Source organism: Penicillium concentricum (genome assembly GCF_028827145.1).
Source record: "Penicillium concentricum strain IBT 3081 chromosome Unknown utg000003l_segment0_segment0, whole genome shotgun sequence".
Lineage (NCBI taxonomy): Eukaryota > Fungi > Ascomycota > Eurotiomycetes > Eurotiales > Aspergillaceae > Penicillium > Penicillium concentricum.
This window is the reverse complement of record NW_026622756.1, coordinates 174,192-190,809: the sequence shown is the minus strand read 5'-3', so window position 1 is coordinate 190,809 and position 16,618 is coordinate 174,192. Positions and strand designations below refer to the sequence as shown.

Below are 16,618 nucleotides of genomic sequence, written 5' to 3'. Positions count from 1 at the left end.
TTGGGGTGTTCAGGTGAGGTTATAGAAAGTCCAAACCGATTAACGCGCAGTCGCGTTGTTGATTCGACCCGATATGGATTAGTCCGACGCGTGTGACAACAAATATTAGGTAAGCAAACAATAAATCCCCCCATATTATTTTTGTACTTCTGTTTATATAGGTTCAAGCTATATATCATATTAGTTCTTATATATATCAAATATACATTCGCACGGCCCCAATAAAGGGAGGGGTAACTATATTGTATATAAATTTCTTCCTTTTTCTTTTCTTTTATATTTTTTAATGTATAATCCAAAAATAGGGGGAAAAAAAAGAAATAGGCCACGCGAAATGCCCCTTGCTTTAAAGTGACACTTGCACAGCCCAAGTCTACATCTGATTCATCCTATCTTCGGAGGAATGGGAGGAATGGGAGAGCCTCTATGGCAAAGGGGGGAAAAGAAAACCTGGTCTATGTTGTACCAGTGTCTCTTCTATACATGCCTGTTATATCTCTACCTTATAAGTTTTCAAAAGATCCCTAGGCCACTCGTCAAATCAGATACAAAATTCGATGGGAAAAATTAACACATCCAACGCCTCATATGCAGGATGAGATAGAAACAAAATCACATAAAAATCATATTATACTCCGTAACATCACCCCGGGATACTCTTCCCTCCATCCCTAGCATCGCTAGACATTCTACATTGATTCGAAGCCTGTCACTAATGCAGACATCTCCCGTTGCATGGCGCCGATCACAGTCTCCGCTGTATCTCCGTCAAGACGAGATTCTGGTGCGAAGAGCCCAAAATCTAATCGACCATTGCGAATGGCGGCTTCTACGTCAATCGTAGGCTGTCAAAATGTAAGCAATAAGGCTCACTGTTAGATGCAGAAGTGTGCATTCGTCAACTTACCTGAAAAATGGGTTGAGCCGTTGAGGCGCTCGGATGCTTGAGGCCCGGGCTCATCTCGGCTGCACCCGGTGGCGTCAAACCATTGCCATTAATCTCGATTGGGGCCTCCAAAACTGGGGCGCTAAGATCTTCAAACTCCTCGCGTTGGACTGCCGTAAGAGAAAGCTCTGCGTCTCCGTTGCTGGGTGCTTTCAATTCTGGCTCAGGAAGTCGCAGGAAATTGATGCAAGTGTCGATCCGGACGCCCGTCCATTCGGCAATTTCCACGAGAGATACACCCGAGTATTCTGGTCGGCTGATCTCGTTAATTTCAGTTTGAATCCTGTGGGCGGCATCGAGGAGGGTGTCGTTGGAATCGCTGAGTTTGTCATCCAGCCGTAATGGAACAATGTTAACGGTGGGAATCACAGATTCGGCTAGACCCTCGATCGAATGAGATCGATTGGCAAGGTACAATCCAACAGTTAACCGCCTGTGAGACCCTGCGTCATCTGTTTCAGCTGCACGGAATTCCTGCAAATGCACTCGAGCATAGACTGCTAAAAAGACGGTCTGCACGCTAAGGCCCTGGCGCTTAGCAACCTTTTCGACACTGGCCATATTTGAAACCAGCCCCGGTCGATAGTGTTGTTGTACAGAGCCGAAGCCATCCCCTCGTTTTACCGCTGTTGGGATTTGGCCTAGATACTTTTGCCAGAATTGCCGCCGGACACCCACGGGCGAATGAACATGGTGGAATGCCACGAGCTGTGAAAGATCAAGGTCGGGGTTTGGCTTGGCAACCTTCTCTTGACTGCAGTGTGCAACGAGTCTGTCTAGGATATGGGGTAGACTGACAGCGTCGTACAGTGCATGGTGGATTTGCAGAATAAGCGCCGTTCCCTTGTTCGCTTGACAGGCATGCAGTGCGACCGGTACTGCCCCAAATTCTTGCTGGAGACTTGTTGAAACAAGATGCCGATCAAACTTGGAATGCCAGACCACAGGAATTTGCACAGCCTCAAACTCGATCTGCATATAGGGTAATAGCCGAGAATCGGCAGTGGGAACGAATGCCGTTCGAAGCATTGGGGTCTGGTCTATGACCCGAGCCCAGGCCCGATCGAGTACTTCGGGGCTCAATTGTCGGGATGTCAGATAGTAGAACTCAGGATAGAATACCTCGGGATTCAGGATGTGCATTGAGAGGAAATAGGTCTGCCCTGCAGTTGCGGGGAACATCTTCCGCACTCGTTGCGAATCAATACCATGCGAGTGTAGCAGTTGCGTCCCATCGATGCCGCCGAGTGACTCGTGGAGAATGGGCGATATATTTGTGAGTGGGAGCTCCGTCTGCTTGCTGTTGGCTGCTTTGGCCATGTTTTCGACGGTACCTGCCCGAAGCATGTCACTGACCGCAAGCTTGATGGACTGTTTCTTCAGGAGTGCAGCCACCTTGATGGCGCTGATACTGTCCAGACCAAGCTCGAAAATCGTGGAGCTCTTGTCAATAGAGCTTTCAGGTACCCCGGATGTAATGGAAAGGACCTCGCGGATCTTTGACTCAATGGGCAACCATTGTGCGTGATTGAGTCTCCGGGGCACTGCCTCCGTCTCGATATCTTGTCCAGACTCATCCTGGAAAGCAGCGCTTCCACAAATCTTCACTCCTTCGCTGGTGAATTCGACAGTCTGTTCGGAGGGGCCATCGATGATAGACGAAAGGATATCGCCAATCTGCCCCAACAGCGCAAGAGTATCTTGATCCCCAATAACATTTCCACGACACGCAACCCGCCCAACCAGATCCTCACCGACACCTTCAACTTCAGCGCAAATAGGGTACTCAACATCAGCTGCTCCCCCAGTAGATTTATACAAAACCTGTCTCGACGCAGTCTGGGCATTTTGCACCGGTCTCTTCTGATACATGAAAAGCGTATCAAACAACGCCCGCGATCCCGTATCTGGTCTGGCGCGCCGAAGTGGGAAATGTTGATGCTCCGACATCGCCAGGAGAGCCTCCTGCACATACTTCACCAATTCTACGCGCGTCCCATGAAGAATAACTCGCATGGCGACAGTGTTCATGGTCGGGAACATAACATGCTCAGAGTCAGCCACGTTCCGCCCGGAAAGGACCAGCCCAAATGCCACATCTAGCCTCTTGACATGCGTGGCAAGGACAAGAGACCAACAGGCGACAAGAAGCGCCTGGAGAGTAATGCCATGGCGTTTGCAGAACGTCTCTGCCTTGGACAGTGGAACGGCTAACGGTTGCTCTGCTCGGTGAACGATGGCCGAGCTCTTGTCAGCGTGCTCCATGGGCGAAAATGACACCGGGGTGAAGTTCGATAGCGTTGCTCGCCAGAACCTGAGTGCTTCATCGCCAGACGAGGCAATAATTTGCTCGAGAATGTCATCAGCTGGCGGGCGTGAACACTCCACATCAGCATATGATTTGGCAACATCTTCATGTAGTAGGTTGATTGACCAGCCATCATAGAGAGCATGCGCAATCGACAAAACAAGGTGCCGCCTGGCTCCATCCACCGCAATTGTGAGGGATAGTAAGGGGAAACCTGCCAGCTCATTGCGGACCCTCGAGCGCTGAGTATCTATAATGGATTCCACGGAGACTCTGTGCAGATACACAGTCTGGATATCAAGTTGATCCTCGCCGTGAATTATTTGGGCGTACGAAACAGGAATCTGCGGATCCCAGACTTCGACAAATGAAGTACGGAGGATAGGGTGGGCTCTAACGACAGCTCTCCATGCCTGCTCCATCCTTCCGATGTCCACATCTGGCTCGAGCTCGAGAATTTCGTGGTTGTAATAATGTTTGTACCCAGAGGCTGACATTTCTGCTACCATAGCTTCTTGGATGGGAGTGGCTGGTAGGATACGAGTCACGTTCTTAGGGAGAAGACCTTCAGCCCCGAGGAACTTGGCCAACGATTTCTCTAGCTGATTGAGCAATGGCAATGTCCCATCTTTGATATGGCCATTTGTCATTGAGAGTTGCTCGCTCATGGCCTTCACTGTACGATGGCGCATGATGGAACTCACGGGAAGTTTGATGCCGACTTTGCTCAACCGTGAAGAGATTTTGATTGCATCGATGCTATCAAGCCCAACTTCAAAGATTGACGTGTTCTCACTGATTGATTGGGGCTCTACTCCCGCGAGGGTTTCAATCACATCGCGGATTGTGCAAGCTTGGGAAGTCCATTCAAACAAAGAGCCATTGGTATGTTCAACATTGCTTTGTACTGGTGTTTTCAGAATCTCGTGGTGACCATTCATTTCATCATTCGCCACAGCTTGTGTGAGAGGGTCCCCATTTATCTTATGCAATTCTCTGTTGGGGTCTTGCGCAAACGTAGAAAGGATTTGCTCGAACTTGGATAACATCAGCTGAGCATCCTCCGACGATACCGCATGGCTCTTCGCGGCAATGGTGGCTGTCAGGGATTGGTTGCTATTGCGCACAATCTCAAATGCCAGAGGGTACTCATGCTGGGCCTCTGAGTCGAGTGTACGCCAAAGATGTTTTGTAAATGATGTATCGTTATCAGCTTCTCTCTGGAAGACAAACAAAGAGTCGAAGAGTCGCTCGTTGGGGTTTTTTCCGAGCCATTTCACAATATCCCGCAGGGCGGTATATTGGAATGGGATCATGGACACGTGGTAGTCATGGCAGCGCCGAGCGACATCAGACCAAGACTCCAAGCCATGCAGCTGAACGTTGCTGGGGATTGTATTGAACAGCGGCCCAATAACGTCGGCAATTTCTGGTACATCGATTGTCCTGCCCGAGGCAATGATACCAAGTGGTGGCACAAATGAGTATTGCTGCTGGAGAGTGAGAAGCCAGCAGGCATGGAGAACAGCTTGCTCTGTGACATTGAGAGACCGATGAAGATGGTCGACCTGCTCTGTCAAATTCATTTGGACTTTGAGCAGTATTGGCGCGCTGTCTACTTGGCCGTTCTCCGCGAAAGGTCGATTACGGCAGTCGGTAAGATGCTCTTTCCAAAATGACTTTGCAGCGGGGTCTTTACAAAGAGGACCCAAGTGCAATACATCAAGGAACTCCGGAATCGACTGCGAACTCTTGCTCTGGCAGAGATAATTTCGGGCAACCGATTCGAGGAGCAGGACCAGGCTATTTCCATCATAGATAGCATGAAATATGCTCAGGCACATTACCGATGTCTCGGGGGAAAATATGACACCGACTTCCCATAGATTCGATGAAAGATCGTCGAGCTGGGTGGTCCAGTGACCATGTCGTTGTTTGCGCAAGTCATCAATCTCCTCCTTGCTGCCGGCCGTAGTAAGGAACCAAGGCAGAGCATCCTTCTTCATGATAACCTGGGCGTAGCCGTCTGGAGATGGCAAAAATTTGGCACGCAGCATTTGGACTTCTCTCTGGGCTTGACCCCAAGCTGCGCATAAATTCTCGAGGTTGACGGCAGGATCGAGCTCGAAAGTGAATGATGAGCAGTATAATGGCGTGCTGCTCGACAGGTAGTGGTATATGATACCCTCCTGGAGCGAAGTGCAGGGTGCAATCTTTTCAATGTCATCGCCAATACGCTCGATGATAGTGTGCGAGTTCTTGTGGGCGAAAGCCTCGATGCCTTGCTTGGCACTTCGTTGAATGGCTTCCACGGACACAGAAGATGAGACAGGCAGATGTAGGGCAGAAGCCATTCCGGAAACTGTAGGATCTGTGGATTGTTAACCAATTATATTCTTAACCGACACCTGGAACATCAGACTTACACTTCATGATGATCGATGGCTGAGCCTGAGAAAACCCAGCCTCCCGGAGACTTCTCGAGAAAGCAATCACAGATATAGAATCCAAACCAAGCTCGTAGATACTGGACCACGACGAGACCTTCCCTTCAGAAGAACCAATAAACCTCGCCAGAACAGATATGATCTTCTGTTCATGGACACTGTCAGTAGGCTGGCCAACACTCATTGAGCTCAATATCTGAATATCCTCCAGAGAAAGCTCCTGATAGATACTCTTCAAGACTTTCATATCGGCCTTATTATTGGCAGAAAGTGGGAAGCGGGTCATCGGGATGATATGTGTAGGCACCATATACCCGGGAAGATGAGTGCGGCAAGCGCTCTTGATCTTCGACAGCAGGACGCGACCATCTTCTGAAGATCGGACTCCAACTTTGACAGCGCGATCTTTCTTATCTGCAGTGGCCGTCGTGAAAAAGGAGACAAGTTGGTCCTTTGATTGTTTGGGGTGCGTGATCACTAGGGTAGCGACTTCGTTCAATTCAGGCATGGCTTGTTTGATAACCTCGTTAATTTCTCCAATCTCGAGTCGCTGTCCGCGGAGCTTGACCTGGTCATCGATACGACCAAGGAACTGGAAACTCCCATCGTGTAAAATCCTCACAAGGTCGCCTGTGCGATAGATGCGATCGCCAAATTCGGGGAGCTCTTGGAATCGTTCTGTTGTGAGCTCCGCTCGGTTCAGGTAGCCCTTTCCAACGAGAGGCCCGGAGACACAGAGTTCGCCTATACTACCACGTAGGACAGGTGTTGTGGTGCCGGGGCTGAAGACGTACGACCCCACATTATCGAACTGGGGCCCGATGTTTGAGGCTTTGTCGTTGGCAGACATCCGTGGGAGCATAGTGCACCCGATAGTAACTTCAGTAGGCCCGTAGCCATTGTAGATAACACCATGCTTGCCCCAGGCATCGAGGATTTCTTGTTTCAACGCCTCTCCACCGGTGATGAAGACTCCCCGACAAAGGGACGGGACTTCATCGGGATGGACTAGTCTTGCCAAACTAGGCGTCAGATCGATATGCGTAATTTGAAGCTTTTGTATCGTTCCAGTCAAATCCTCAAACAGCAGATCTCGCGGACAGGAAGTGACGCAAATTCCTACACTCCAGCTCCAGTACTGTTCCAAAACACTGACGTCGAAATGGAAGGAGGCAAATTGCAACCACCGAGATTTTTCATCCCAGTGTCCTGCGAACAATCGTTGGAATGCCAGCATTGCTTGCACAGCATTGTCGTGCGTGATCTCGCATCCCTTGGGTGTTCCGGTTGTACCAGATGTATACAGACAATAACAAGTATCATCTGGCTGGATCGGACGGGAGAGTGAGACATCGCCTGTTGAAACCCCATCAAGCAGCCCCGGCTCATCAAGCGCCTGGACATCAATAGCCGGGAGACCCTCCAGTTCCGCCATCTTCGATTGATTGCAGAGCAGGATCTTGGTACCGGAATCCTCCAGCATGAATTGTTTGCGAGAGATAGGAGCGCCGGGGTCAATAGCCAAATATGCACATCCAGCTTTCATGATACCCAGAATTGCCATAGAAGCTTCAGGACACTTGTCAAAGCATATTCCTACAATCCCACCAGGAACAGCCCCCTTTGCCTGCAGGAAATGCGCAATTTGATTACCGCATTCATTAAACTCACAGTAAGTCCAAGTCTTCTTCTGAAGGCTGTCCGCAGTGTCACCGAAGGCAAATTCGAACGCACTCTTATCGGGAATCTTGAGCGCGTTTCCTTCGACAAATTGATGCAGTAAAGATACCGTGGTAGGGATTGGTGCTTCTTTGGCAGGAGTAATAGATAGTAGACTGCTACCCACAGACTCATGACCGTTGGAATTGGCATCTGGACGGAAGACAGTATTCTGCAAGAACTTGTCATATTGACTCAAGAGGATCGCCGCTTGCTCCACAGGGACAATATCGCTCCGGTAGCTCAACGAGATCTTCAGATCTGTCGAGTGCGGAATCAACTCAACAGAGACAGGATACTGTAAAACTTTAGTCCAACCCCTACAGAACTATGAAGGTCTTGACTGCTTATTTTACTTACATCAATCTTCGTCTCCTCGTCGATAATATTCCACCCATCAGTACCAACTGCATCCGAACTGAACTTCTGATAAACAAACAGCGTATCGAAGAGTGGCTCATCACTACCCAGCCAACGCTGGACATGCGACAGAGGCGCGAACTGATTTTTCATCAAAAGAGCGTTCCGCTTCAGCGTGCGGTCCAAAAGCTGTCGGTTGGAACCCTCAATACGCAGAGAGGTTGGCACTGTGACTAAACACGGAAATACCGCATGCTGAGCAGCGGCAGATAAGTTCCTGCCCGATAGCACGGTTCCAAATGTGATATTGGACTCGCCCGTGTATGCAGACAACAAGCGAGCCCATGCGGCTTGCCCCGCTGCTTGTAGTGTCACACCGATATCTCGACAGGCATCTTCAAGAGCCTTGCGAGACTTTGCACAATGGATGGAGGTGGTGAGCAATGTACGCTCATCTGTGCGGATGGGATGCAAGTCGGGGAATTTGGAGGGTTGCACTTCTGGAGTCAGTTCTTTCCAGAACGATCGTGCAGATTCACTCTGGTTGTTGCTTTCAAGAAGGATAGGACCGAGGGTTGCGGTAATTGGTGCCGGCGTAGCCAGGACCTTTCCATCATATGCTGCTCTGACGTCTGCAAATATGGTAGCCAAAGACTGAGCATCGTAGATAGCATGCAATGCAGAGAAATGCATGATACTGGCGTTGTCACCTGCCTCAACTTCAATGCTCCATGGGGGCTGGTGAAGATTTTCCAAGGCGTGCTTTTCTTGAACACCAGGGGTGTGTGTGATGGAAGCCGAGGTCTCGCACCATGGTACTTCGATATTTTCATAGTAAGTTATCATAGAAAAAGGATACTGCTGATCGCGCAATTGGACAAAGCCTGTTCGAAGCATCTCATGCTGAGCCATAACCTTAATCCATGCTTCTTTCAGAATCTTCTTATCCAAAGGTTCTGGGAATCTCAAGGCCATTCGATTGAAGTACACGGAGCCATGAGAATGTGTAAACATCGCCAGCATTCCATTTTGAACTGGCGTACAAGGGCGAAGTGACTGTACTATTTGCGAAGAAATGTCAAGTTGTTCGCAAACTGATTGCAAATGATGGGTTTGGAAAAGTTCAAAGTCAAACTCAATTTCCTCAACAACCTTCGCGCTTGAAGTAAGAAGAGAAGCAATTTGATCAATAGAGGCAGCCTGATACAAGTCAATGAGTAAATAATGAGATTCATAATCAATGATTAAACCCCAGAAAAATGACATACCTCGAGAATATCACTCGATGAGATCTTATTATACCCTAATCCTCGCAGCTTGGCCGATACCTGCACAGCATTGATACTATCCAGCCCAAGTTGGAAGATCGTCGTGTCTTGGGACACATTATCCGAGCTGACATCGGAGAGATTGCAAAGAATTTCGCGAACAATCTCCTCCTGGTAGGACCAAGGGCGCTTTTGGCGAGATTTGGTGAAGAATTGGACAGAGTTGGTCGGTTTAGATACCTTCTGTTCAAAGACTCGAGGAATATGTTTCCTCAATAGCCACTTATCGGATGCCTGACTAGATGGGTATTGAGTGATGTGTTCAACAAGGGCCACAAAGTCCTGCGCAATGGTCTCAGCCACGGCTTGCGAGATATGCGATACTTGGAAGTGGAGGCAGATATTGATGTTATCGGCAGACTCATCGGGAACGATCTCACAGATCAAGGGGAACCCCATGTTTCCTTCGTCCTGAAGAATTTCCCAGACACTGCAATCTAGAAATGTATTTCTGTTCTGGAAAATGACCAGCGTGTCGAAGAGGCGAGAGCCATCGCCAAGGACACGCCGTTGAATACGCCGTAGAGGGCTGAGTTGGTGAGGCAAAATGTCGTTATTGCTCTGTTGGGACAATTTCATGATGTCACTATTCGTTGCAGTTGAGGAGGGCTTGATTCGAATTGGGAGTGTGTTGAAGCAGGGCCCAACTATCCGATCTGCGCCATCCAAGGGAACGGTTCTGCAGCTGAAGACATTGCCGAAGCAGACATCGGAGGAATCGGTGTATAGAGAGAGCAGTCTGGCCCACGCAGCGTGGAAGATGTTCAAAGGAGTTACGGAGAGGTCTTTGCATTGTTGTTTGAACGATATGAAAGAACCATTTAGGGATGTATGGATCTGCTGTGATGCCGACTCATCTGCATTTGCTGCGGGCTCGGGTGTGGGAAGGAGGGTCGGGAAAACACCGGACAAGTACTGGTCCCAGTATTCATCCGACGAGCCATAATCAAGAGAGGTCATGTAATCGATGAAGTTGCGAAATGGCGCGTTTGCCGGCAATTCTTGACTTGAAAGCAATAGCTGAAGCTCATGCAATAACTGAGCGATACCTTCTCCGTCATACAGTGCATGGTGGATGGACAGCAGAAGATGTGTCTTCTGCGCATTGGAATCGGTTATCAAAGTCAGCGAGTAGGGCAACTGGCCGTTGACAGGAGAAAGACCCTCAAACTTGGACTTGCTCTCTTTGATAACATTCTCAAGCTCAGAAGAAGAAGTTTCAATATGAGACCACGGTAAGACCAAAGTATCCAGTACAATTTGAGCATATGCAAACCGCTTATCATTGGTTTGCGTGAAACAGGTTCTAAGGATGTCTTGTCTTTGCATCATTTTGGTCCATGCCGCCCTCATGTCCTCAGCATTGGTGTGCACAAGAAGCAGGAGGTGGTTGAAATAAGCTGAACGACCACCAGACTCAGCTGCAAGCATGGCCTCCTGGAGTGGAGTGCAAGGGTAAATGCTCTGAACGGTTAGGGCTGCAGCTTTGAACTCATCTTCTACTTGGCGAGTGAAGATTTCATCGAAAACTGTTGGTGGCGCGGGCATCACAGCCTCTTCGGACCGATCCTCGTCGGTCGTGGCAGAAATGACAGCTGCAAGTTGAGCAATAGAGCTATGGCGCAGGATTGTGGACACAGAAAGCCTTCCATATCCAGACTCCTGCAGCTTTCGCGACAAGGAAATGGCAGCAAGCGAGTCCAGACCGAGTCTGTAGAACGATGTGTGTTTGCGGATGTTGCTTTGGGCGGTGCCAGTAACTGCCGATAGTGTGATAGATATAGTCTTCTCAAGCTCGGTGAAACTGTCACCAGTATCATTGGCATTTAGCTTTGGTGAAAACACCGCAAGTTCTTTCGTTGTCAGTTGCTCCAACCGTTGCCTCAGCATAAAGTGATCGGTCTTGTAAGACATGGTGAGATCTATCGCGTCCACGTGAACAAGAAGCGATGGAAGGCTAGAAGAAGGAAGTTTATTCGTGAGCTCCTTGAAAAGATCATTCGTAGCTTCCTCAATTTGTACAGAATCTGAGCATTTCGTTGAAGAAACCCAGAATACCGCCAGTGGCGCCTTCTGACTCAGTTTTGGGTCATTCAAAACCAAGCTCACTGATTCTTGAATCATGTCCAAAGCCATAAGAGCACAGTCAACTTCATCAAGATCAATGGATGGAGAATACGACTGTGCAAGGTCAGAACTTCGGGAGAGAATGAGTGTACCATCAGGAAGCAGCCTTCCAAGATCACCAGTTCTATAGATACGACCGAATTTAGGATGCTCAATGAATCGACCAGTCACTGATGCCTCAGTGTCGGGTAGACAGCGCCCAACTTGATCTCCGCCAAAGCATAGCTCTCCAATGGCGCCGCGTGGAAGAAGAACGAGTGAATCTCCATCTGCCACAACCATCGCAGATGTGTTCTTCAGAGGTCTACCAATGTTTCGAACATAGGTTGACGCTTGCGTATTGGGATAGATAGTACAAATGTGAGCCAGTGCGTGGTTGCTGTATGCTTGATGGAGACCTTTGCCAGCCCAATTGCGATGGAGCTTGGGGGTCATCTCTTCGCCCGAAGAGAGGAGGTACTGCACACTGGGAACGGCTTGCGGATCAATGCGAGAGGCCAGCATGGGAGGCAAGTGAAGGTGCGTTATGTTCATGTCTTGACAGGCTTTCTCGATGCGAGTCATCATGATTACGTCTGTAGCTGAGCACAATGTCATGCCGGCGTGCCAGGCGAAGAATGCCTGGCAAATTGATGCTGGTTCTTGTCAGAAAGATAATCTAGATGTCAAAATTTCATGGGAAACTTACCACCTGATCCTTGAAGACATGATAGCATTTTCGACCCGGTTGGTGTTGGATACCACTCTGAAAGAGCATTGATATGGCTCTGCAAGTTTTGGCGTGAAATGACGATGTTTTCCGTCAAGTCATTTTCAATTACCGTCACTTCAGCATAAATAACATCAGATCCTTCATTAGTATAGGGAATATTGAAATCTTGATATATATCCAGCGAATAAGAGATGTGAATCAGTTGAACGGACTTTAAAGAATCCAAGCGATGGTTCTTTTCCGTCAAGGAGTCGACGATACAGAACTTGAATCTCGCCATGGAGAGAATAGAATGAATCATATCTGAAGAGGCCCGGGGAAGTAAGAGGAGACCAGCACCGGCCTTGGCAACTCCAAGCACGGCAACGTAAAAGTCAAGGGAAGTTGTCAGATAAATGGCTATTAAATCGGGCTTTGTCACTCCGACATGAAGCAAAAGGTGTGCAAAGCCATTGGCTTGGGAGTTTAGTTGACCGTAAGTCATGCTTTCGACCAACGGAGCAGGAGCTTCTGGCTTCCAGAGCATCATTTCAACTGCTACCCGGTCGGGGTCTGTAGAGGCAATCATCTCGACACTTGATGCCAAGCTTGGCAGATCGACTTGCTCGGGCGATGCTGCATGTTGGATAGACAACGTTGACGAGGGAAGATATGATGGGATCTCCTGGATCGGAAGATTAATATTATCGATCAAGATTGAAGCCACGGAATCAATCTGCTCGAGAAGTATCATAGCTTGCTCGAATGGTAGCACGGACTTTTGGTAAGTCGCCCGGGCAAAGATGTTTTCTTCTCGCGGCTCAAACTCCAGCAAAAGTGCAAATTCTAGGAACTCCCCCGCTCCAACTTCCCGGAACACCGAGCCCTGGTCATCATCCGACCAAATGCTTTCCTGCCACACGAGTGCAGTGTCAAAGAGACTGCGATCCAAGTTGATACCAGAAGCCTTCTTGATATCCTGAAGAGGAAGACTGCCATGCTCGAGCGACTTACGGTTCATGTTCTGGATAGCCAAGAGGAGATCGGTCACACCTTGCATTTTGCTGAGGTTCATGCGCGTAGGTAATGTTCTGATACAGGGCCCAAGAATAGTCTCGATGCCCTTTAGGGGCAGAGTTCGGCCTGAAAAGACAGTTCCAAAGGTAACATCGCCGGTTCCGATATAGGAGGAGAGAATATAGCAAAACGCAGCTTGGAAAATGGTTTGCCGGCTGACGCGAAGATGCTGGGAAACTTCGTTAAGTTTTGATACGGATGTTTCCAGCACGCGGGTAGCCTTGTCGGTAGCATGTACAGTATCCGAATTTCCATGGAATGTAGGGAAATTTGCAGGATAAAGACCCTGTAGGTGATCACGCCAGTAGGTTGAGGACTCTGTGGTCGATTTATCCAGTTTGTGCTCAATGAAAAAGTTTGCGACGACATTATATGAAGGCTTAGAGGTGAGACCCTCTCCGCAGAAGATACTTCTGAGATCCTTCAGCATGAGTTGCCAAGACCATCCATCGTAGAGTGCATGGTGGATATGCACCAGCACGCGGAGATGATCCTTCCCTTCCTTGATCTGAACTCGGAAGGGGTTCAAGACATCGTGACCGGCACTCAAGCCCAAATCGTAGTCAAGTTCCCGTTGCACGGAAACATGCTCCTCGAGGGTATTCCACGTGAAGCGGCCATATGAGTGATCTTTGAGGCCGATTTCCACAAATCCAGATCGCAAGATCTCGTTGTGGCTCGCCAGTTGACCAAATGCATTTTTCACCGAAGTTGAACTGACCGACGGCTCGAATTCCAGCTCAATCCAGTTGCAGTATGCCTTATTGTCTCGAACAGTCTCCAAGATCATAGCCTGTTGAATATGGCTACACGGTACGATGTCCGAAACCTGCTCGCCCAAGCCCAGCGAGTCGACCCTTGCCGCACCTGCATCTGAAACAAGCCGCAGAATAGTTTCTAGTGCTGCGTGAGTATCGTCAGTCGGGCTCGCAGCTTCAAGGCTGGTGGCAAGCTGCCAGATCCCATCCACTGAGTCGGCCTCCAACAGAGTAGCCACACTCAAGCGAATTCCTGCATCCAAGAGATGGGACGCGAGACGGATTGCTGCTAGCGAATCAAGGCCTGCTGCTCCCAGGCTCTCTGTCGACGAGAGTCGTCGGCCTAGCACATCAGCCACGCTCGAAACGATAGATTCTTCTTTTTCATCTCGGTAGGGTTGGTCATCAGAAGCCTGAATGGCGCTTCGGTGGCGAATGAAATCAGCTTCTAGTGTTTTACGATCGATCTTGCCCGAGGGAAGTTGGGGGAATCGGTCGACGAGCACGAATTCTCCAGGAATCATGAACCGAGGCAACAGCTGACGACAGGCATCTCGGAGACCGCTGTCTGTCGTTCCCTTGTCGGTAACCAGAACAAAGGCAATCAAGTTCCCGTCGATTACTATAGTTACAGCACTGCGGACACCGGGGGCTCGAGTGATAACATGCTCAATCTCCCCAAGCTCTATCCGCTGGCCTCGCAGTTTCACCTGGCCGCTGGAAATTCGGCCAAAACACTCAATCTCTCCGGTGGGGAGTATGCGGGCTTTGTCTCCCGTGCGATAGAGCCGGCCATACACGGAACTGTCTATAAACGCCTTGGCATTTTCTTCGGGCCGATTGATATACCCGTCTGCTAATTGAGGACCACCCACCACAAGCTCTCCAATTTGGCCTACTAAAAGGGGGTGAAGCTCCGTGGACGATGGCGCGTCGGAGGGTAGTGACATAATGTATGCGGAAACGGTTTTAAAGGGCTTTCCAATCATATTGACACGGTCCTTGGCTTGGAAATGGGTGGCAGCAGTACAGTGGATTGCTGCTTCGGTAGGCCCGTACATCCCATGGAGAATGCCATCTCTGCCCTCGGACTGGCCAAACTCGTCTACCACATGCCTGGTGAGCATCTCACCAATCGTGAGGAGCACCCGGAGAGATGGAGCTGCGGCTCGCGTGCGCAGCAACTCTCCTGCTACCGTTGGGGTCAACTCAGCGGCGTCGACTCTCATCGTAGTCATCACATGGGAAATATCAAGAAGCATATGCTCTCTCTCGGAGCCGATGAGGGTTGACCCTCGCATCATCGGGAAAAAGACCTCAAACACGGAAACATCAAAGGTGGGAGATGCAAATTGTAAAAAGCGCTTGAAAGGGGGTATCAAATCATCATGAGCAAGGAGTGACTGGGTGGCAGCAAGATGGGACACCCCAACACCTTTGGGGCGGCCCGTAGAACCAGATGTGTACATGACATATGCCAGATCAGTGGAAGTGATGCTTTCTGAGCATGGCTCCGTGACATCGGTATTGGTTTGAAGATCGTCTACTGTAAGAATAGAAACCTGCTCGTTCAGCGGTATCCTGGTTGCAAGAGCATCATTTGTGACCACCACAGATGCAGCCACATCTTGCAGAATAAACTCGATGCGATCTGTTGGTGCATCGGTGTTCAAGGGGCAGAAAGCTGCGCCAGCCTTGAGAATGGCCAGCCATGAAATATACAATTCCACAGACTGGGGCAGAAGTACTGGCACAACGTTCTGTATGCCCTGCGAAGTTGTCGAAGCATGAGCTATTTTATTTGCCAGCTCCGAGGAAAGCCGGTCCAAGTCATGGTACGACAAGCAACGAATGTTTCCATCCGGGGCGAGGAATTCAACAGCGTGGTTTGAATCGTTGAGCCCGCGTAGGGCAAGCTCGTGTAGAAGTTGAGGCCCTGGCAGTGTGGAGGGGGAGGCGTTTGAAATGGCTAAATCAGGGACCTCGGTGGCAGACAGTGTCACTTGTATACCCTTCTGAGCAGCCTGCTCCTGTACAATCTGCTTCAGCTGGTTGCCCAACTGGTACAGGAAAGCGGCATTCATGCCTCCGGTCGCACACAAGGCTCCCAACTGAGTAGTGGGGTCTAGGGTCCACCGCAACGCCGGGGGATGTCCGTCATCACTGAACAGAGGATCTCCCAACACTACGGCTGTGTGTTTGACTGAGAGGTCTGACACAGCCAGATCTGCTGGGTGAATCGTCCGAACAGATAGATTTGCCTTGACTGGCACACCATTCAATACAAAAACCGGGTTCTCATCTGTTGTAAATCCGCATAGCAAGATTGCCCATGACAAAGCAAATATGTCTGAGGGGAGTTGGGCATCCACCTGCCAGGGTACGATATGAATATCATCATCGTCATTGATGGCGGGGAACTGAGTGAATCGGTCCATGACCTGTGTGTAGGTTTTAAATTTTTTTCTCTCACTCATACATATTCAAGGTATTCAAGGTAAAGTATATAGCTCGAGGGCTCTGCTTAGTCGATCTAATTAGGCGCAACGTGAGTGGCTGGAGAGAATATGCAAGCGCGTGAAAAAAAAAAAAAAAAAGTTCCACAGGCTCTTTTTTTTTTCTAAATGGAGGGGCTCGGATTTAAAAAAAAAAAAAAAAAGTCAAGTAAATATGGGGGATTTGTATGATCTTCAGCGAGCCAAGCGCGGAAAAGGTGAGGTATATATATATTATTTCTATATTATTGGGAATATTTTTGACCGTCATTTAAGATCCTACTTTTTAGATTTAATACAATCTTCCATATATATATTTTCTCAAGATCAGACCATATTCCCTCGGGATTAGCTGAAACAGG

At 49.1% G+C, this 16,618-nt stretch overlaps 1 protein-coding gene across 1 annotated transcript; it reads right to left on the bottom strand.

Annotated features, from left to right (window-relative positions):
* Positions 1-689: 689 nt before the first annotated feature.
* Positions 690-16,199, bottom strand: sidC (nonribosomal siderophore peptide synthase SidC; the record flags this gene model as incomplete). Its single annotated transcript, XM_056725667.1, has 6 exons — positions 690-845; positions 908-5,625; positions 5,681-7,718; positions 7,781-8,980; positions 9,049-11,870; positions 11,924-16,199. The coding sequence occupies 6 exons, from the start codon at positions 16,197-16,199 to the stop codon at positions 690-692; spliced, it is 15,210 nt and encodes a 5,069-aa protein (XP_056576518.1).
* Positions 16,200-16,618: the final 419 nt, after the last annotated feature.